Below are 20,761 nucleotides of genomic sequence, written 5' to 3'. Positions count from 1 at the left end.
ATCAGGGATTTGCACACATGGATAACATACTCCTGTCCATCCTTGGCTCCTGGGAGTGACAGCTCTCTCAGTCTCTCATCTGTCAAAGATCTCCCACCCCCGTTAGAATTTTGTTTGCCATGACCAAGTTTTGTTTCACTAAGTCCATGGGCATCTTTCACTGGGGAGACCAGAACTGCCCAAAGCGCACCACAGGGGACCCCTTTAGTGCTCCAAAGAGAGGATGGGCTATGTCTCCCAATTTCTTGGCCGGAATTGTCTGAAATCTATCTGGGACACGGATGACGTCTTTTCAACTAAAACTTCATTGCGATCTTGTGGTGTCTTTGTTCTCCACCAGCCCTACAGGATCATGCTAGAGCGAAGCTGCTTTCCAGACTCTCAGCCCACAGCATGACCCAGGGTCAGGTGCTATTTCTGTCCAGATGTAGAACTTCTCATTTCCCACTCTTGAAATTCAGAAAATTCTTTTTAACTGTCAGTGTCCAGGTCTCTCTGCCTGGTGGCACAACCAAGTGGCGCCTCAGCCACTCCATTATCTGCCAACTTGCTGAGGAGGCAGCTCTCTCACTGCCCATGAACAATGGAAGAGTCCCAGCACTCACATCCAGCACAGATGCAAAGCCTAGACCAGCCTGACAGACCCGGGATAGTTTGGAACTCCACATCACACCCACAAGCCCATAACTATGAGTTCCATAGGGTGACCTCTCTGATGATCCCCAGACTCTCCAAAATATTCCTCACATCTTCAATCCTCTTTGATACACACCATCAACAGCCACTTTTGGTCTCAAAGACACTTTGAAAGAAGAATGACTATGATGGAAGGTGCAGCTCATCACGCACAACACAGCTGAAAGGGCCAGAGCAGCCTGACAAGGCTGTGATGGAATCTGGCCCCTCTTCAGACCACACCCACAAACTTAACCAGAAAAGTACCATAAAATTATCTGACTGATGACATCCACATTTTTCTTAGACTTGTGTTGCATATTCTGGTTTCTCTGACACGTATCTTCCGTGTCAGTCCTCCGAAATAACAACTCTCAATTTAAAGATGCCACCAAGGTCAGATGGACATGGATTCAAGAGCAGGACATGGAATTGCAGAGTTGTAGGAAGAAAAACAATCCCCACACAATGACTCACCAGCTTTGATCAGGCAAAACCTGCTGGCCCCAAAATGCCCCAAGGCCATGGGACAAGGATGTCCCACTTCTCCAGGTCCCGCCCCTCCAGGTCCAGCATATAAGGTGACCCAGTGCCTCCCTCCCTCACGCTTCTCCTCACGCCTTCTCTTCCACTGCTCAAAACCAGGTGAGCCTCAACCCCCTGACCCTACTTTTCCTGCCCCTTGGCCCTTCTCTTCCAGCATGCTCAGCCCCAGCCTCAGCAGCCCTCACTCATCCCCACTGCCCCACAACAGCCTCCACACTCCTTCTCCCCTTGCACACCCAAGCCCCTGCCTTCCTTGATCCTCCTCTCTTCCAGGGACTCTCCACACCACACCCATGGCCTGCTACGACATCTGCCGTCCCTGCGGACCCACCCCGCTGGCCAACAGCTGCAACGAGCCCTGCGCCCTGCAATGCCAGAACTCCCGCGTCATCATCGACCCTTCCCCTGTGCTGGTCACCCTTCCAGGACCCATCATGACCTCCTTCCCCCAGAACACCGCTGTTGGATCCACCTCCTCGGCTGCCGTTGGCACTGAACTCAATGCCCAGGGACAGCCCATCTCTGGTGGATTTGGCTTCGGCCTTGGCTACGGGCTGGGCTATGGCTATGGGCTGGGAGGCCTGGGCTGCTACAGCAGAAGGGGTGGCTACAACTGCTAAAGGCCCTCCTCACCTCCAGGTCAGGGCTCTGGTAAGAGCTCCTGCTAGAAAAGCAACTCGACTAATGCTTGCCTGACTTGTACTTCACACTGGATTGCTTCAACTTCTTCCTCCTGCCTTTTATTTCTTTTGCCTCAGTAAAGATCGGTTGCAGCACGCCTCACATGTCTCCTTGTCTCTGTAAATTCCAATGGTCTCGCATCCTCACCTCACACAGTGCCAGATGGGGCATTGGGGTCAATGGAAAAGCACACGACACCTATCGTATCAAATATGTCACCACCACTAACAGCCAAGACAGGCACAGGAAGCAAGGGATTGGCAGGACCTTCTAGAACATGGCCCAAGCCCATCACCTGCTACACCAAAGGCTTTTGACACATTAATGATCTCTTGAGCACAGCTCTGCTAGAGTGTCTCCATGGCAGCACACACTTGACAAACTCTCTTCCCCTCAGGACTCCTGAACCTTCTCAGCACTGTCACACAATCATCCACTTGGGATGGTGGGAACTCTGGGCTGCAAGTGCTTCATTCCTCTCTGCTCAAGAAAGACTAACAAGTGAAGGATTTCCATAGCCATGGACACTTCAGGTTTGGCTCTCCCAGGACAGACTCCACCACCACTTCTGCTCTCTATCCACCCTCATATTGAACAATTCTTCCCTTCTTTGGCAATGGAATTCCATCTGTTTTCACTTGCGTCCTTGCCCTCTTTTCCTGCATGCTTGCACTATTGTGAATAAATGGACTCCCTCGACTTCATTCCCTGCCATTAGAGATTTTCATACATTGATGAAATCCCACTGTCCATCCTTGTCTCCTGGGAGTCCCAGCTCTCCCAGCCTCTCCTCTATGAAAGATTCTCCAGCCCTTTTAGCATCTTGGTTGTCCTGCATTTTCATGAATTAAATTTCCCTAGTAGGAAACTAATCTTGCACTGGGGAAATTGAAGTCCATTCCCTCTTCTCAATGGCTTGGTGAAGGGGAGACAAGACTGGTGTTGAAAAAATTTCCATTCTGACAATTCCAGAGAGCAATAAACTTCAATCCTCAGAGAGCAATAATCAATCCTATTCTGAAAATTGAACATCCCTGGTTCCTTCATCTTCTCCTCACCTGTCTTCTACTTATCCTTCAGCAGTTTTCCTTTCCATGGGTCAGTCAGAGCCCAGCAACCCCACAGCATGATCATGCTGGGCTCAGCTGAGATGACTGCCACGGATCAACCAGCACTGGACTTCATGCAGTTTGGGAAACCTTCATAAATCTCAAGAATTGCTTTCCCATCTCCATCGAGAAAGGCCTGGCATATAGACTGGGCAGGAGAGATTGAGCCAAGGTAGGCAGGGAAGGAATGCACTGGAAGGAGCAGCCCTCCGTCCCAGAACACTTGCAAAGCCCAGACCAGCCTGACATGGCTGGGAGGGAATGGTGCCCCTCTTCAAAACACACAAAAAAAACACAGCACACCAGTATCACAGGGTGACATCGGTGATGACACCCCACCTCTCCCAAGCTTTGGTAACATCGTCATCCTACATGCACCATCAACACCAGTCTTTAGCCTCTAATAATTGCATTTAAAAGCTGCCACCAAGGTCAGATGGACTCCAATGTCACATGGACACAGACTCAAGAGAAGGAACGGAATCGCAGAATTCCAAAAACGAACACCTGCACCATGACAGGGAAAGAAATATGATGTTGTTGATCAGAGCTATTAATTATTGGGTTTTGCAAACAGGAGTACAATGTTAAGCCTTAAGGAATACAAGATATGAAACCATATGACATTAATGTGGAATAAGACAACTGATGTCACAGACCTGCCCAGACACCCATTTCTTGTTTGTTTAATTGGTTTCTTAATGAGATCAAGGAATAAAATTTAAATGACAGAGTATGTTATCGTGTACAGTTGAGAATTCCAAAAGGATCATAACATTGGAACAAGTTCAGCCTGAACAGCCTCTCCTTTTCCACATGCTTTCTCTTCATCCCATTCAAGACACAAGGCTCTCTTTGATCCATCAGGCACTTCCAGGCACTGTGATCTTTCCAAGCTATTATGCAGAGACCTCCGAAGGACATCAGCAGCTTCCTTGGCATTCCTGAGTGCAACACAGTGACTGATGGGCATACAGCGGCACAGAAGAGGTGCCCAGTTTTCAGAAGGCACCCACAAACCGCAGCACATGACTGATGCAAAATGACCTCACTTATGACATTGCAAATCTCCAGGGCTCTAGTTGCTTATTCAGCCCTGTCTTACACACATTTAATAATGAAATCCACCCAAACACCAACTCCCAATTGAAAAGTGCCACCAATGTCAGATGAACACGGACTCAAGAGCTGGACATGTGGGAAGAAAACCACTACCCATGAGTCACCAGGCTGGGCCAGCAAGAACTGCAGCCTTGAAAAATGCCCCAAGGTCATGGGACAACGCTGAACCACCTCCCCAGGACCACCATAAAAGCCGGCCCAGAGACTCTCTCCCTCACACACTTCTCCTCACACCTCCTGCTGTTCCTGCTGACCACAAGGTGAGCCTCAAAACTGTGACCCTCCTGCTCCTGCACCCCTGGCACCTCTCTTCCAACATGCTCAGCCCCAGCCTCAGCAACCCTCACCCCTCCCCGCAGCCCCAAAAAAAACAGCCTCCACACTCCCTCACCCTCCTGCATCATCCTCCCTCACAGCTCAACAGCTCTGACCTGCCTCACCCATGGCCTGCTACAACCTCTGCCGTCCCTGCGGACCCACCCCACTGGCCAACAGCTGCAACGAGCCCTGCGCCCTGCAATGTCAGGACTCCCGCGTCATCATTAACCCTTCCCCCGTGCTGGTCACCCTGCCAGGACCCATCATGACCTTCTTCCCCCGGAACACCGTCATCGGATCCACCTCCTTGGCTGCCATTGGCAGTGAACTCAATGCCCAGGGACAGCCCATCTCTGGTGGATTTGGTGGCTTTGGCCGTGGATTTGGCTGTGGGCTGGGAGGCCTGGGCTGCTATGGCAGAAGAGGTGACTTCAGCTGCTAAGGACCCTCAGCTCCACTCCTGACACCACCAGCTCACTGCTCTAGCAAAAGCTCCTGCAAGGAAATCATCTCAGCTGATGGTCACCCTACTTCTACCTCAGACCACATCTTTTCAAATACTTTCTCCTGTTTTTTTTTTTTTTGACTCAGTGAAGATTTCCTGCATCAAAGCCGACGTGTCTTCAATCTTTCTGAATTCCAAAGCTCTCACTTCCTCACCCAACACGGTGCCAGGAATAAACCAACCACTGCAGTGAATGGAAAAAGGTCTCAACACCTTCCTTACAAAGTACTTCACCACCAGTAACAATCAACACTGACATGGGAAGCAGGGATAGAGAGATGACACAAGCCCATCACCTACTACACCAAAAGCTTTGACACCAACAAATCTCTCTTGCTCATGGCTTTCCCCACATCTCCCTGTGCCAGTACATACCTGACAAACTCTCTTTCCAGCATGACTCCCTAACCCTCCCCCCAAAAACAGGAACAACATCATCCAATTAGGCAGGAACTCTAGAGTGCAATTGCATCATGCCCTTTTGCTTGATCATAGTCAGCAACAGACAGATTTTCTGGACCTTGGACACTTCAGTCTTGGATCTCCCAGGACACATACTCCACCACCTTTTATTCTGGGACAAACCTCACACTGAAAATGGCTTGTCTGTTTTGCCCAGAGAATTCCAGCTCTTTTCATTTGTACCCTTGCCCTCTTGTCCTGCACATGTACACTGATGAGAACAGCTGGGTTCTCTCAACTTCATTCTCTGCCACCAGGAATTTGCACACACTCATGACACCCCCCTCTCCAGCCCCATCTCCATGGAGTCCCAGTTCTCACAGACTCTCCTCTGGGAAAAAGCCTCCAGACCCTTCAGAATCTTTTGGGCCCTGAACTGGTGTCAATTCACTAAATCTACTTCATTTACACATTGGAAGCTTAGAGCTACTTGAAATATTGCACATGAGAACCTTACCAGTGCTCAGGAGACACCAAGAGTCACCTCCCTCTGCCTCATCACAGCACTTGTTCCAATCCTGACCTGAAGACTTGGGGTCCCTTTCCCCACAATGGTACAGGCACTCTTCCTGATCTAGTTTTTCTCACCCAGAAACACAAGGGTGATTTCTCAGAATAAAGCAATTCTTACATTTGGTACCCATACTTTCCTTCCTACCTGGGATGACTCCTCGCAACAAAGAGCCCTTGGCAGATGCCCTTGCTGAGCTTCAGCGCCAGATTTTCAGTGTTAGACCAACGGATCCAACCCCTAGACTATACAGGTGTTGCTGCCATCTGGACTTTGGGACACTGACAACAAGCCTCCTGTTCTAGCCCTTTAGACCTTTCTCAGGCCACCACACTGGGAACTGACACAATCTGGACTTGTCTGGTTGTCAAGGATCATGAAATGCTCACCTACAATAACACAGGGCAACCTCCAAATCCTCTTTCTGACAACCACAAGTGGCTTCAGCCATTTGCACTCAGCCCAAGCTGACACTTAAATCACCCTGGATATCAAAAGCTTAAAAGCAAGCGTGACACAAAGATATTCACAGAGCAGAGTGAACGGGAAAAGTCAGGTCTGGTGTCAGGCTTAGCTAGGTGGGATCAAGTTGGAGAGCTATACAATGTGAGGGAAGGGGCAACAGCTGTACACACCTGCAAATCCCAGAGCAGCCTGACAGGGCTGAAAGGGAGTGGAACTCCTCTTCACAACACACCCACAAACCCAAGAAACAAGTGCCACAGGGTTATCTCACTGATGACACCACACATATCCTACATTCTGGTTGTTTATTGGGCCCGGCCTAACACCAATCCTCCATGCAAACCCTCTAAAATAGAAACTTTGCTTAAAAGCTGCCATCAAAGTTAGAAGGACAAGGCCTCAAGAGAATGACATGGAATCACAGTATTTTGTGATGAAATGTCCATACCATGACAGAGAAAGAAAGAGAATCAGGCTAACCATCAGGTAGTAAATATTGCTTTTTGCTATTGTATTGCGACTTAAGGGATATAAGATATGACACCTAACAGTTTGAATGTGGAATAAGTGAACTGAAGTCAGACCAGCCATCAAAAAAAAGAGATTGGATGCCGTTCATTTTTCGTTGTTTTTTTTTTTTTTTGTAATTTCTTAATGATGTTAAGCAATATGCTTAAAATGAAAGAGTTCATTCCCATGTAATTTTCTGAAACCCAAACGGACCACAAAAATGAAACAATCCATCCTGACCACTACCTGGTTTTCCAGTTTTTCTGTTGACCTCTGTGAAGACACAAAGGGATGAGCCCAATCTTCACAAAGTACCAACAAACCACAGCACACGAACGTCACAAAATGACCTCACTGATGATATTTCACTTTTCCTGGGCACTGGCTGTTTATTCAGCCCTCCCTGAGACACACTGAACAATCAAAACCTCCCAATGACCAGCTCATTAAAGCTGCCGCCAAGGTCAGATGGACAGGGATGCAAGAACTGGACATGGAATTGGAGAGTTGTGGGAAGAAAAACACTCCCCACATCATGACTCACCAGGCTGGGCCAAAAAAGGACTTTGGCCTGAAAAATGCCCCAAGCCGTTGGGACACAGCTGTCCCGCCCATGCAGGACCAACATAAAAACCAGCCCAGTGCTGCTGTCCCTCACACACTTCTCCTGTCACCTACTCCTGCTCCTGCTGACAACAAGGTGAGCCTCAAATCCCTGACCCTCCTGATCCTCCACCCCTGACCCCTCTCCTCCAGCATGCTCAGCCCCAGCCTCAAGAGACCTCACCCCATCCCCAACAGCCCCAAAACAGCCTCCAAATTCCCTCACCCTCCTGCATTATCACCCCTCAAATCCCCACAGCCCTGCCCTGCCTCATCCCCCCTCTCTTCCAGGGACCCTCCACACCACACCCATGGCCTGCTACGACATCTGCCGTCCCTGCGGACCCACCCCGCTGGCCAACAGCTGCAACGAGCCCTGTGCCCTGCAATGCCAGGACTCCCGCGTCATCATCAACCCTTCCCCCGTGCTGGTCACCCTGCCAGGACCCATCATGACCTCCTTCCCCCAGAACACCGCCGTAGGATCCACCTCCTCAGCTGCTGTTGGCGCTGAACTCAATGCCCAGGGACAGCCCATCTCTGGTGGATTTGGCTTTGGTGGATTTGGTGGCTTTGGTGGATTTGGCTATGGCCTTGGCTATGGCCGTGGATTTGGCTATGGGTTGGGAGGCCTGGGCTGCTATGGCAGAAGGGGTGGCTACAACTGCTAAGAGCCATCAGCACCACTCCTGACACCATCAGCTTGGTGCTGTTGAAACAGCTTCTGCAAGCAAAGCAGTTCAGCTGATGGTTGCCTACTTTCCCCTCACACCTCCCCACTTCTTTCACCTGCCTTGTAATTCTTTTGCCTCAATAAACTTTCCCTGAAATATAGCCTCAGACTTGTCTTCCTCCTTTGTTCTACTTGCTCTTGCCAGTTCACCTAGCACAAAGTCAGGGGTCAACAGCCCATTGGTGTTTGTGGAAAAGGGGCCACAACACCTTTCCTGGCATGTCTGTCAGGAAACATCCACTGGGCATCCAGAATGCAGCACAAGTCTTTTCCTTATTCTAAAACCTTGGACACACCAATGCACTTGTGCCCATATCCCCAGTATACCTTCTCCATAGCAGCACATATTTGTCCAACTACTCCCCTCCGGGGGCTCTCTGAACATCCCATCACTGGAATCTGGGAGTGCACAAGGAAACTGGGGAAATCCATCATTTCAAGCTAACCTGGTCCCTCAACTGCTCCTCAAAGAAATAGTTCTGTAGATTCTTTAACATCCTTGTTCTTCTTTGGATATCCTCAAGCACCTCAATGTCTTGATGTGTGGGGCCTGAAAGTGAACTCAGATCCAGGGTGTGGCCTCACCAATACCCAGTACAGCAGGACAGTCACTGCCAGGGTCCTGCTGGCCCCACTAGAGGTAATACAAGCCAGGATGCCACTGGCTTTCGTGGCCACCTGGGAACACATTGGATCATGTTCAGCTACTGTCAACCAGCACCCGCAGACCCTTTTCCCTTGGAAGCTTTCTAGTTATTCCTTCCCAAACCTGGATGGGTAAGTCTTTACTAAATTCCAAGTAAAAATCATCCACAGCCTTTCCTCATCTACTAAGGAGGTCACACGGACATCTCAGGTGATGAGGTTGGTCAAGCAGGACCTGACTTTGCTAAAGCCACGCTGTCTGGGCCTGATGACCTGGTGGTCCTGCAGGGGCCATTAAATACTCTCAAGATTATCTCCTCCAGCAGCTTCTGCAGCACTGAGCTCAGACTGACAGGCCTGGAGCTGCCCAAACCCTTTTGGCCCTTCTTCTAGGCAAGAGTCCCATTTTCAAGCCTCCATCAACTGGGACTTCCCCAGTTAGCCAGGACTTCTGGCAAAAGATAGCAAGTGGCTTGGGAGCACTTTCACCAGCTCTTTCAGAGCCCTTGGATAGATTCCCCCACAAAAGTCTGTCACTGACTATCCTCACTGGATTATGAGGGATTGAATTTTGCTCCCTGGTGAGGAACTTGCTCCCTTGGCAGGATGCTGTGCCCATCCCAGGAAGCAGAATCACAGCAAAGGGAATCATTAGTGCTCAAGGAACCTTTTGAAGGTGACCAAACACTAAATGTAGAATGGTTTTTCTTGTTCCAAACCCCTGTAGTGGACAAAGACACCTTCCACTATCTCAGGTTGCTTGAAGCCCTGGCCAGTCTGGCCTTGATAATTACCAGGGTTGGGGCAGGCACAGCTTCTCTGGGCAACATGTGCCAGGGCCTCATCACCCACACATGGAAGAACTTCTTCCCAATATCCCATCTAACCCTGCCTTCTGGCAGTGAGAAGACATTTCCCCTTGTTACATCACTCTTTCTTTGTGTAGGAGATCATGGAATTCAACCCAATCTGCTCAAGGAAGGACAGCTCAACAAGGCAGCCCATGACCACGTCAACTCAAGGTTCAGTAACTTGAGGGCATTTCCACTTGTCCCATCACTTCCTAAAAGGGAGAAAAGAGAAACAACAGTCTCACAAAATAACTCTTTCTTAGACAGCTGCAGAAAGGGAGATGATCTCTCCTTTGGCTGCCTTGTCTGCATCTCAAAGTCTGCGGTTCATAAAACCACTACTCAAAATCTTGTTCTTCAGATCACTCAGCAGCTGTTCCTAGGATGTGTCACACCACGGAAGAACCATCGTAACACCAGGGTGTCAAAGCTGGAGCAGAACCAATAAGAAAGGCCAGTCCAAAAGACAGGTCTGGTGACTAGGTGGTGATGTGAGGAGGAATGACCATGATGGAAGGTTGAGCTCCTCACACATGGCACAGCTGCAAAGACCAGACCACCCTGACAGGGCTGTAATGGAATGGGGTCCTTTTACACAACACACCCACAAACCAAACCACACAAGAGCAATAGGGCGGGGACTCTGATGACACCTCCAAGCTATTGTTGTCTATTCTGCATTCTCTTACATACATCTTAAATGAAAATCCTCCCAAAATAAAAATTGTCACTTTAAAGATGCCGCCAAGGTCACATAAACATGGTCTCAAGAGCAGGACATGGCACTGCTGCATTGTGGGAAGGAAACCACTCCCTATCTCATGACTCAAGGCAGGGCCAGCCAAGAGCGGCTGCCTGAAAAATGTCCCAAGGCCATGGGACAAGGCCAGCCCACTTTCCCAGGACCAGCATAAAAGCCGGCCCAGAGCAGCTCTCCCTCACACACTTGTCCTGACACCGTCTCCTCGGGTGCTGACAACAAGGTAAGCCTCAAAAACCTGCTCCTCCCCCCTTCCCCCCGACCCCCTCTTCCAGAATGCTCAGCCCCAGCCTCAGCAGCCGTCAAACCTCCCATAAACCCTAGAACAGCCTCAACACACCCATGCCTCCCTTACCCTCCTGTATCACCAGCCCTAACACACAACAGCCGTGCCCTGCCTCACACCCCTCTCTTCCAGGGACCCTCCGCACCACAACCATGGCCTGCTGCCAACCCTGCGGACCCACCCCGCTGGCCAACAGCTGCAACGAGCCCTGTGCCCTGCAATGCCAGGACTCCCGCGTCATCATCAACCCTTCCCCCGTGCTGGTCACCCTGCCAGGACCCATCATGACCTCCTTCCCCCAGAACACCGTCGTCGGATCCACCTCCTCGGCTGCCGTTGGCACTGAACTCAATGCCCAGGGACAGCCCATCTCTGGTGGATTTGGCTTCGGCCTTGGCTACGGGCTGGGCTATGGCTATGGGCTGGGAGGCCTGGGCTGCTACGGCAGAAGGGGTGGCTACAACTGCTAAGGGACCTCACTACCGTTCCTGGCAGGGAATTTGACACTATGGCAACACCTCCTGCAAGCCAAGCACCTTAGCTGACGGCTGCCCTGCTTCCACCTCCCTTAATGCCTTCCACTTCTTTCTTTTGTCTTTTCAATCTTCTGCCTCAATAAAGTTCTGTTGCATCCAAGTCTGAGATGACTCTGCTTCTTTTTGCATTCCAGTGCTCTCACACCCTCACCCAGCACATTTCTAGGAAGGAACAGGCCGTTAGGGTGGATGGGAATGGGCACAAAACCTTTCTTAGCAAATAGGTCACCACCAGGAACCAGCAAGTCTCATGTAGGAATCAGGGACCTTGCAGACACCTTCTAAAACGTGACACAAGCCCATTCCCTACTACACCCAAGGATTTGACTCCGTTCTCTCCTGGGCCTAAAACCGGAGGCGCCGTTCCATGCCAGCACACACGTGACAAAATCTCTTCCCAGCAGGACTCTTGAACCTTCACCGCCAACACAGCAGCATCATCCATTTTGGCACAAACTCTGGAGTGCTAATGCTTCCACCCCACTGCTCAGAGTCGGCAACAGCCAAATTTCCAGCACAACGACCAGTTACATTTGGCATATCCCAAGACAAAGACTCCATCTCCTCTTCTATTCTCTGACCAATGTCACAAAGAAAAGTTCCTTCCCTCCTTTGCCCATACAACTTCACCCCTTTTCATTTGCACCCTTCCATCTTTTCCATCACTGCTGAGAGCAGCCAGGCTCCCTGGACTTCACTCCCTGCCATCAGGGATTTACACACACTCAGGACACCCCCATCCATCCTTGTCTCCTGGGAATCCCAGCTCTCTCAGGCTCTCCTCTAGGAAAGCTTCTCCAGCCCTTTCTCCATCTTGATGGCCCTCCACTGGTTTTCATGGAGTCTCACTGCCCCCGTCGTCGCTGAGGATCTTGAACAGACTCGGCCTCATGGGTATAACTCTTGACATACTTCCCTTGAGACTTTACTCCATCTGGACTTCATGCCACTCATCCCCAGCCTCTGCGTCCCTGCTCTCAGCCACTCTCGGGCCACTCACTGCACTCTCAGGCAACCTGGGCTTCTTTGCGTGCTCTGGCAGTGTAGAATCGGGAGGACCCTCAGAGGCATCACAAAAGGATGGAGATCAACAGCAGCCACAGCTCCCTCCACATGCCCAGGCTGAGCCACTAACACAGAGCACACACACACAGAGCTCAAACACCATTTGTCCAAGGAAATCCACTAAGACAAGCAGCCACATCCATCGGCATTTGCCACAACTCAAGACCGCAAAGTCCCTGGCTCTCTTTCTACCCTGCTGCCGCTCCACTTTGGCCTCTGCTCCCTTGCACAGCTGCCACCAACACTCCTGGAATTTGTTCACATGGGAAACACCTTTGACATTTGGTCCACATGGAAACCAAGCAATGCCAAGGCTACCAATCTTTAAAAATTTCATTTATTAAAGACCAAAACGAAAAATATCAAGTCCAACCCTTCCCCACGGCATTGGCCAGGCTACCACTAGGCCTCTTACCAAACGACACGGCTCTGCAACATCTAAATCTCTCCTCCTGCCGTGCTGACCGCACCTCCGTCCTGGCCAGTCATTGCCAGAAATTAAACGGACTTTCCTCTAGGAATTTTACCTAACTGCAAACTGAACCTCCCCTGCGGCCACTTGACTCCATTCCCTCTTCTCCTGTGGATGGCTAAAAGGAAGACAAGACTAATACCAATTGATTTCCATTCAGGTAACTCCAGAGGGGAACAAGGTCATGCTTTTTCTGAAAATTGAACAACCCCCACTTCCTTCACCTGCTCCTTATTTGTCTGGTTCTCCTTATCCTTCACCAGTTTTCCATTTCTTGTATAAGAGCCCAGCTCTGTGACCCTTCAGTGTGAAATTCCTGGGCCTGGGTAAGATGAGCGCTATGGATGAGCAAACACAAGACTGTGGTGAGCACGGTGAGCACAGGCATCCCTTTCCTGTCTCCAACATGAAAATCCAGGCATATACAGAGGCTTGGAGAGTTGGAGGCAAGGACAGCAGGGAGACAATGGAATGGAAGAGTCCAGGTGCTCACAGCTAAACAGAGGCAAAGCCCAGACCAGCCTGACACACCTGGGATAATTGGGGACCCATCTTCACATCACACCCACAAACCCAAAAACAGGACTTCTGCTGGCTGACCTCATTGATGACATCCCAGCTCTTCAAAGTATTAGACATCTCTCAGTCCTCTTTGAAAGGTGCCATCAACACCAGACTTCGGCCTCAAATACTCACACTTTAAAGCGGGAATGACTGTGATCAAAGGGGCAGCTCCGCACTCATGGCAAAACTGCAAAGCCCAGAGCAGCCTGACACTGCTGGGAAGAAATGGGGCTGCTTGTCACAGCACACCCACCAACTAAACCGCACCAGTAGCACAAAATGACCTCACAGATGACACGCATATTTCTCCTAGGCTTTTGCTGCATATTCTGGCTTTTCTGACACACATCTTCCATGCCAATCCTCCCAAATACCGACACGCGCTTTAAAGCTGCCGCCAAGGACAGATGGACATGGTCTCAAGAGCAGGACGTGACACGGCGCAGTGGTGCGAAGGAAAGCACTTCTCTCCTGTTGACTCACTAGGCTGTGTCAGGTGACAGGTGCAGCTCACACAATGCCCCAAGGCCATGGGACCAAAGCAATCCCACCCCTCTGGGAGCAGAATAAAAGCCGGCCCAGAGCTTCTCTCCCGCACATTCTTCTCTTCACACCTTCTGTTCCAGCGCTGACAACAAGGTAAGCCTCAAAACCCTGACCCTCCTGCACCCGCACCCCTGACCCCTCTCTTCCAGCATGCTCAGCCTCAGCAGCCCTCACCCCTCCCCACAGCCCCACAACAGCCTCCACACTCCCTCATCCTCCTGCATCACCAGCCCTAACACACAACAGCCGTGCCCTGCCTCACACCCCTCTCTTCCAGGGACCCTCCGCACCACAACCATGGCCTGCTGCCAACCCTGCGGACCCACCCCGCTGGCCAACAGCTGCAACGAGCCCTGTGCCCTGCAATGCCAGGACTCCCGCGTCATCATCAACCCTTCCCCCGTGCTGGTCACCCTGCCAGGACCCATCATGACCTCCTTCCCCCAGAACACCGTCGTCGGATCCACCTCCTCGGCTGCCGTTGGCACTGAACTCAATGCCCAGGGACAGCCCATCTCTGGTGGATTTGGCTTCGGCCTTGGCTACGGGCTGGGCTATGGCTATGGGCTGGGAGGCCTGGGCTGCTACGGCAGAAGGGGTGGCTACAACTGCTAAGGGACCTCACTACCGTTCCTGGCAGGGAATTTGACACTATGGCAACACCTCCTGCAAGCCAAGCACCTTAGCTGACGGCTGCCCTGCTTCCACCTCCCTTAATGCCTTCCACTTCTTTCTTTTGTCTTTTCAATCTTCTGCCTCAATAAAGTTCTGTTGCATCCAAGTCTGAGATGACTCTGCTTCTTTTTGCATTCCAGTGCTCTCACACCCTCACCCAGCACATTTCTAGGAAGGAACAGGCCGTTAGGGTGGATGGGAATGGGCACAAAACCTTTCTTAGCAAATAGGTCACCACCAGGAACCAGCAAGTCTCATGTAGGAATCAGGGACCTTGCAGACACCTTCTAAAACGTGACACAAGCCCATTCCCTACTACACCCAAGGATTTGACTCCGTTCTCTCCTGGGCCTAAAACCGGAGGCGCCGTTCCATGCCAGCACACACGTGACAAAATCTCTTCCCAGCAGGACTCTTGAACCTTCACCGCCAACACAGCAGCATCATCCATTTTGGCACAAACTCCGGAGTGCTAATGCTTCCACCCCACTGCTCAGAGTCAGCAACAGCCAAATTTCCAGCACAACGACCAGTTACATTTGGCATATCCCAAGACAAAGACTCCATCTCCTCTTCTATTCTCTGACCAATGTCACAAAGAAAAGTTCCTTCCCTCCTTTGCCCATACAACTTCACCCCTTTTCATTTGCACCCTTCCATCTTTTCCATCACTGCTGAGAGCAGCCAGGCTCCCTGGACTTCACTCCCTGCCATCAGGGATTTACACACACTCAGGACACCCCCATCCATCCTAGTCTCCTGGGAATCCCAGCTCTCTCAGGCTCTCCTCTAGGAAAGCTTCTCCAGCCCTTTCTCCATCTTGATGGCCCTCCACTGGTTTTCATTGAGTCTCACTGCCCCCGTCGTCGCTGAGGATCTTGAACAGGCTTGGCCTCATGGGTATAACTCTTGACATACTTCCCTTGAGACTTTACTCCACCTGGACTTCATGCCACTCATCCCCAGCCTCTGCGTCCCTGCTCTCAGCCACTCTCGGGCCACTCACTGCACTCTCAGGCAACCTGGGCTTCTTCGCGTGCTCTGGCAGTGTAGAATCGGGAGGACCCTCAGAGGCATCACAAAAGGATGGAGATCAACAGCAGCCACAGCTCCCTCCACATGCCCAGGCTGAGCCACTAACACAGAGCACACACACACAGAGCTCAAACACCATTTGTCCAAGGAAATCCACCAAGACAAGCGGCCACATCCATCGGCATTTGCCACAACTCAAGACCGCAAAGTCCCTGGCTCTCTTTCTACCCTGCTGCCACTCCACTTTGGCCTCTGCTCCCTTGCACAGCTGCCACCAACACTCCTGGAATTTGTTCACATGGGAAACACCTTTGACATTTGGTCCACATGGAAACCAAGCAATGCCAAGGCTACCAATCTTTAAAAATTTCATTTATTAAAGACCAAAACGAAAAATATCAAGTCCAACCCTTCCCCACGGCATTGGCCAGGCTACCACTAGGCCTCTTACCAAACGACACGGCTCTGCAACATCTAAATCCCTCCTCCTGCCGTGCTGACCGCACCTCCGTCCTGGCCAGTCATTGCCAGAAATTAAACGGACTTTCCTCTAGGAATTTTACCTAACTGCAAACTGAACCTCCCCTGCGGCCACTTGACTCCATTCCCTCTTCTCCTGTGGATGGCTAAAAGGAAGACAAGACTAATACCAATTGATTTCCATTCAGGTAACTCCAGAGGGGAACAAGGTCATGCTTTTTCTGAAAATTGAACAACCCCCACTTCCTTCACCTGCTCCTTATTTGTCTGGTTCTCCTTATCCTTCACCAGTTTTCCATTTCTTGTATAAGAGCCCAGCTCTGTGACCCTTCAGTGTGAAGTTCCTGGGCCTGGGTAAGATGAGCGCTATGGATGAGCAAACACAAGACTGTGGTGAGCACGGTGAGCACAGGCATCCCTTTCCTGTCTCCAACATGAAAATCCAGGCATATACAGAGGCTTGGAGAGTTGGAGGCAAGGACAGCAGGGAGACAATGGAATGGAAGAGTCCAGGTGCTCACAGCTAAACAGAGGCAAAGCCCAGACCAGCCTGACACACCTGGGATAATTGGGGACCCATCTTCACATCACACCCACAAACCCAAAAACAGGACTTCTGCTGGCTGACCTCATTGATGACATCCCAGCTCTTCAAAGTATTAGACATCTCTCAGTCCTCTTTGAAAGGTGCCATCAACACCAGACTTCGGCCTCAAATACTCACACTTTAAAGCGGGAATGACTGTGATCAAAGGGGCAGCTCCGCACTCATGGCAAAACTGCAAAGCCCAGAGCAGCCTGACACTGCTGGGAAGAAATGGGGCTGCTTGTCACAGCACACCCACCAACTAAACCGCACCAGTAGCACAAAATGACCTCACAGATGACACGCATATTTCTCCTAGGCTTTTGCTGCATATTCTGGCTTTTCTGACACACATCTTCCATGCCAATCCTCCCAAATACCGACACGCGCTTTAAAGCTGCCGCCAAGGACAGATGGACATGGTCTCAAGAGCAGGACGTGACACGGCGCAGTGGTGCGAAGGAAAGCACTTCTCTCCTGTTGACTCACTAGGCTGTGTCAGGTGACAGGTGCAGCTCACACAATGCCCCAAGGCCATGGGACCAAAGCAATCCCACCCCTCTGGGAGCAGAATAAAAGCCGGCCCAGAGCTTCTCTCCCGCACATTCTTCTCTTCACACCTTCTGTTCCAGCGCTGACAACAAGGTAAGCCTCAAAACCCTGACCCTCCTGCACCCGCACCCCTGACCCCTCTCTTCCAGCATGCTCAGCCTCAGCAGCCCTCACCCCTCCCCACAGCCCCACAACAGCCTCCACACTCCCTCATCCTCCTGCATCACCAGCCCTAACACACAACAGCCGTGCCCTGCCTCACACCCCTCTCTTCCAGGGACCCTCCGCACCACAACCATGGCCTGCTGCCAACCCTGCGGACCCACCCCGCTGGCCAACAGCTGCAACGAGCCCTGTGCCCTGCAATGCCAGGACTCCCGCGTCATCATCAACCCTTCCCCCGTGCTGGTCACCCTGCCAGGACCCATCATGACCTCCTTCCCCCAGAACACCGTCGTCGGATCCACCTCCTCGGCTGCCGTTGGCACTGAACTCAATGCCCAGGGACAGCCCATCTCTGGTGGATTTGGCTTCGGCCTTGGCTACGGGCTGGGCTATGGCTATGGGCTGGGAGGCCTGGGCTGCTACGGCAGAAGGGGTGGCTACAACTGCTAAGGGACCTCACTACCGTTCCTGGCAGGGAATTTGACACTATGGCAACACCTCCTGCAAGCCAAGCACCTTAGCTGACGGCTGCCCTGCTTCCACCTCCCTTAATGCCTTCCACTTCTTTCTTTTGTCTTTTCAATCTTCTGCCTCAATAAAGTTCTGTTGCATCCAAGTCTGAGATGACTCTGCTTCTTTTTGCATTCCAGTGCTCTCACACCCTCACCCAGCACATTTCTAGGAAGGAACAGGCCGTTAGGGTGGATGGGAATGGGCACAAAACCTTTCTTAGCAAATAGGTCACCACCAGGAACCAGCAAGTCTCATGTAGGAATCGGGGACCTTGCAGACACCTTCTAAAACGTGACACAAGCCCATTCCCTACTACACCCAAGGATTTGACTCCGTTCTCTCCTGGGCCTAAAACCGGAGGCGCCGTTCCATGCCAGCACACACGTGACAAAATCTCTTCCCAGCAGGACTCTTGAACCTTCACCGCCAACACAGCAGCACCATCCATTTTGGCACAAACTCCGGAGTGCTAATGCTTCCACCCCACTGCTCAGAGTCAGCAACAGCCAAATTTCCAGCACAACGACCAGTTACATTTGGCATATCCCAAGACAAAGACTCCATCTCCTCTTCTATTCTCTGACCAATGTCACAAAGAAAAGTTCCTTCCCTCCTTTGCCCATACAACTTCACCCCTTTTCATTTGCACCCTTCCATCTTTTCCATCACTGCTGAGAGCAGCCAGGCTCCCTGGACTTCACTCCCTGCCATCAGGGATTTACACACACTCATGACACCCCCATCCATCCTTGTCTCCTGGGAATCCCAGCTCTCTCAGGCTCTCCTCTAGGAAAGCTTCTCCAGCCCTTTCTCCATCTTGATGGCCCTCCACTGGTTTTCATTGAGTCTCACTGCCCCCGTCGTCACTGAGGATCTTGAACAGCCGTGGCCTCATGGGTATAACTCTTGACATACTTCCCTTGAGACTTTACTCCATCTGGACTTCATGCCACTCATCCCCAGCCTCTGCGTCCCTGCTCTCAGCCACTCTCGGGCCACTCACTGCACTCTCAGGCAACCTGGGCTTCTTCGCGTGCTCTGGCAGTGTAGAATCGGGAGGACCCTCAGAGGCATCACAAAAGGATGGAGATCAACAGCAGCCACAGCTCCCTCCACATGCCCAGGCTGAGCCACTAACACAGAGCACACACACACAGAGCTCAAACACCATTTGTCCAAGGAAATCCACCAAGACAAGCGGCCACATCCATCGGCATTTGCCACAGCTCAAGACCGCAAAGTCCCTGGCTCTCTTTCTACCCTGCTGCCACTCCACTTTGGCCTCTGCTCCCTTGCACAGCTGCCACCAACACTCCTGGAATTTGTTCACATGGGAAACACCTTTGACATTTGGTCCACATGGAAACCAAGCAATGCCAAGGCTACCAATCTTTAAAAATTTCATTTATTAAAGACCAAAACGAAAAATATCAAGTCCAACCCTTCCCCACGGCATTGGCCAGGCTACCACTAGGCCTCTTACCAAACGACACGGCTCTGCAACATCTAAATCCCTCCTCCTGCCGTGCTGACCGCACCTCCGTCCTGGCCAGTCATTGCCAGAAATTAAACGGACTTTCCTCTAGGAATTTTACCTAACTGCAAACTGAACCTCCCCTGCGGCCACTTGACTCCATTCCCTCTTCTCCTGTGGATGGCTAAAAGGAAGACAAGACTAATACCAATTGATTTCCATTCAGGTAACTCCAGAGGGGAACAAGGTCATGCTTTTTCTGAAAATTGAACAACCCCCACTTCCTTCACCTGCTCCTTATTTGTCTGGTTCTCCTTATCCTTCACCAGTTTTCCATTTCTTGTATAAGAGCCCAGCTCTGTGACCCTTCAGTGTGAAATTCCTGGGCCTGGGTAAGATGAGCGCTATGGATGAGCAAACACAAGACTGTGGTGAGCACGGTGAGCACAGGCATCCCTTTCCTGTCTCCAACATGAAAATCCAGGCATATACAGAGGCTTGGAGAGTTGGAGGCAAGGACAGCAGGGAGACAATGGAATGGAAGAGTCCAGGTGCTCACAGCTAAACAGAGGCAAAGCCCAGACCAGCCTGACACACCTGGGATAATTGGGGACCCATCTTCACATCACACCCACAAACCCAAAAACAGGACTTCTGCTGGCTGACCTCATTGATGACATCCCAGCTCTTCAAAGTATTAGACATCTCTCAGTCCTCTTTGAAAGGTGCCATCAACACCAGACTTCGGCCTCAAATACTCACACTTTAAAGCGGGAATGACTGTGATCAAAGGGGCAGCTCCGCACTCATGGCAAAACTGCAAAGCCCAGAGCAGCCTGACACTGCTGGGAAGAAATGGGGCTGCTTGTCACAGCACACCCACCAACTAAACCGCACCAGTAGCACAAAATGACCTCACAGATGACACGCATATTTCTCCTAGGCTTTTGCTGCATATTCTGGCTTTTCTGACACACATCTTCCATGCCAATCCTCCCAAATACCGACACGCGCTTTAAAGCTGCCGCCAAGGACAGATGGACATGGTCTCAAGAGCAGGACGTGACACGGCGCAGTGGTGCGAAGGAAAGCACTTCTCTCCTGTTGACTCACTAGGCTGTGTCAGGTGACAGGTGCAGCTCACACAATGCCCCAAGGCCATGGGACCAAAGCAATCCCACCCCTCTGGGAGCAGAATAAAAGCCGGCCCAGAGCTTCTCTCCCGCACATTCTTCTCTTCACACCTTCTGTTCCAGCGCTGACAACAAGGTAAGCCTCAAAACCCTGACCCTCCTGCACCCGCACCCCTGACCCCT

At 51.2% G+C, this 20,761-nt stretch overlaps 4 protein-coding genes and 2 pseudogenes across 5 annotated transcripts; all 6 read left to right on the top strand.

Annotated features, from left to right (window-relative positions):
- Window positions 1–1,493: 1,493 nt before the first annotated feature.
- Window positions 1,494–1,841, top strand: LOC134051168 (feather beta keratin-like). The gene has a single exon (XM_062504749.1). The coding sequence runs from the start codon at window positions 1,515–1,517 to the stop codon at window positions 1,839–1,841; it is 327 nt and encodes a 108-aa protein (XP_062360733.1). The 5' UTR covers window positions 1,494–1,514.
- A 2,430-nt stretch (window positions 1,842–4,271) lies between these two features.
- Window positions 4,272–5,216, top strand: LOC134051159 (feather beta keratin-like; annotated as a pseudogene).
- A 2,266-nt stretch (window positions 5,217–7,482) lies between these two features.
- Window positions 7,483–8,178, top strand: LOC134051148 (feather beta keratin-like). 2 transcript variants are annotated; one of them, XM_062504721.1, is made up of 2 exons: window positions 7,483–7,603; window positions 7,796–8,178. In XM_062504721.1, exons 1-2 carry the CDS (start codon window positions 7,483–7,485, stop codon window positions 8,176–8,178), a joined length of 504 nt encoding a protein of 167 aa, XP_062360705.1. The 2 variants fall into 2 exon arrangements, with proteins under 2 accessions (XP_062360705.1, XP_062360715.1); XM_062504731.1 differs by having other exon boundaries at window positions 7,531–7,580; window positions 7,788–8,178.
- A 2,420-nt stretch (window positions 8,179–10,598) lies between these two features.
- On the top strand, window positions 10,599–11,252 carry LOC134051142 (feather beta keratin-like; annotated as a pseudogene).
- A 3,010-nt stretch (window positions 11,253–14,262) lies between these two features.
- Window positions 14,263–14,580, top strand: LOC134051134 (feather beta keratin-like). The gene has a single exon (XM_062504695.1). It carries the CDS (start codon window positions 14,263–14,265, stop codon window positions 14,578–14,580), a length of 318 nt encoding a protein of 105 aa, XP_062360679.1.
- Window positions 14,581–17,590: 3,010 nt separating this feature from the next.
- On the top strand, window positions 17,591–17,908 carry LOC134051126 (feather beta keratin-like). Its single transcript, XM_062504684.1, has one exon. It carries the CDS (start codon window positions 17,591–17,593, stop codon window positions 17,906–17,908), a length of 318 nt encoding a protein of 105 aa, XP_062360668.1.
- The last annotated feature ends 2,853 nt before the right edge of the window (window positions 17,909–20,761 follow it).

This window comes from Cinclus cinclus, chromosome 1 (assembly GCF_963662255.1).
Source record: "Cinclus cinclus chromosome 1, bCinCin1.1, whole genome shotgun sequence".
NCBI classification, from domain to species: domain Eukaryota; kingdom Metazoa; phylum Chordata; class Aves; order Passeriformes; family Cinclidae; genus Cinclus; species Cinclus cinclus.
The sequence above is the reverse complement of the archived record's forward strand: the minus strand, read 5'-3'. Positions and strand labels throughout refer to the sequence as shown.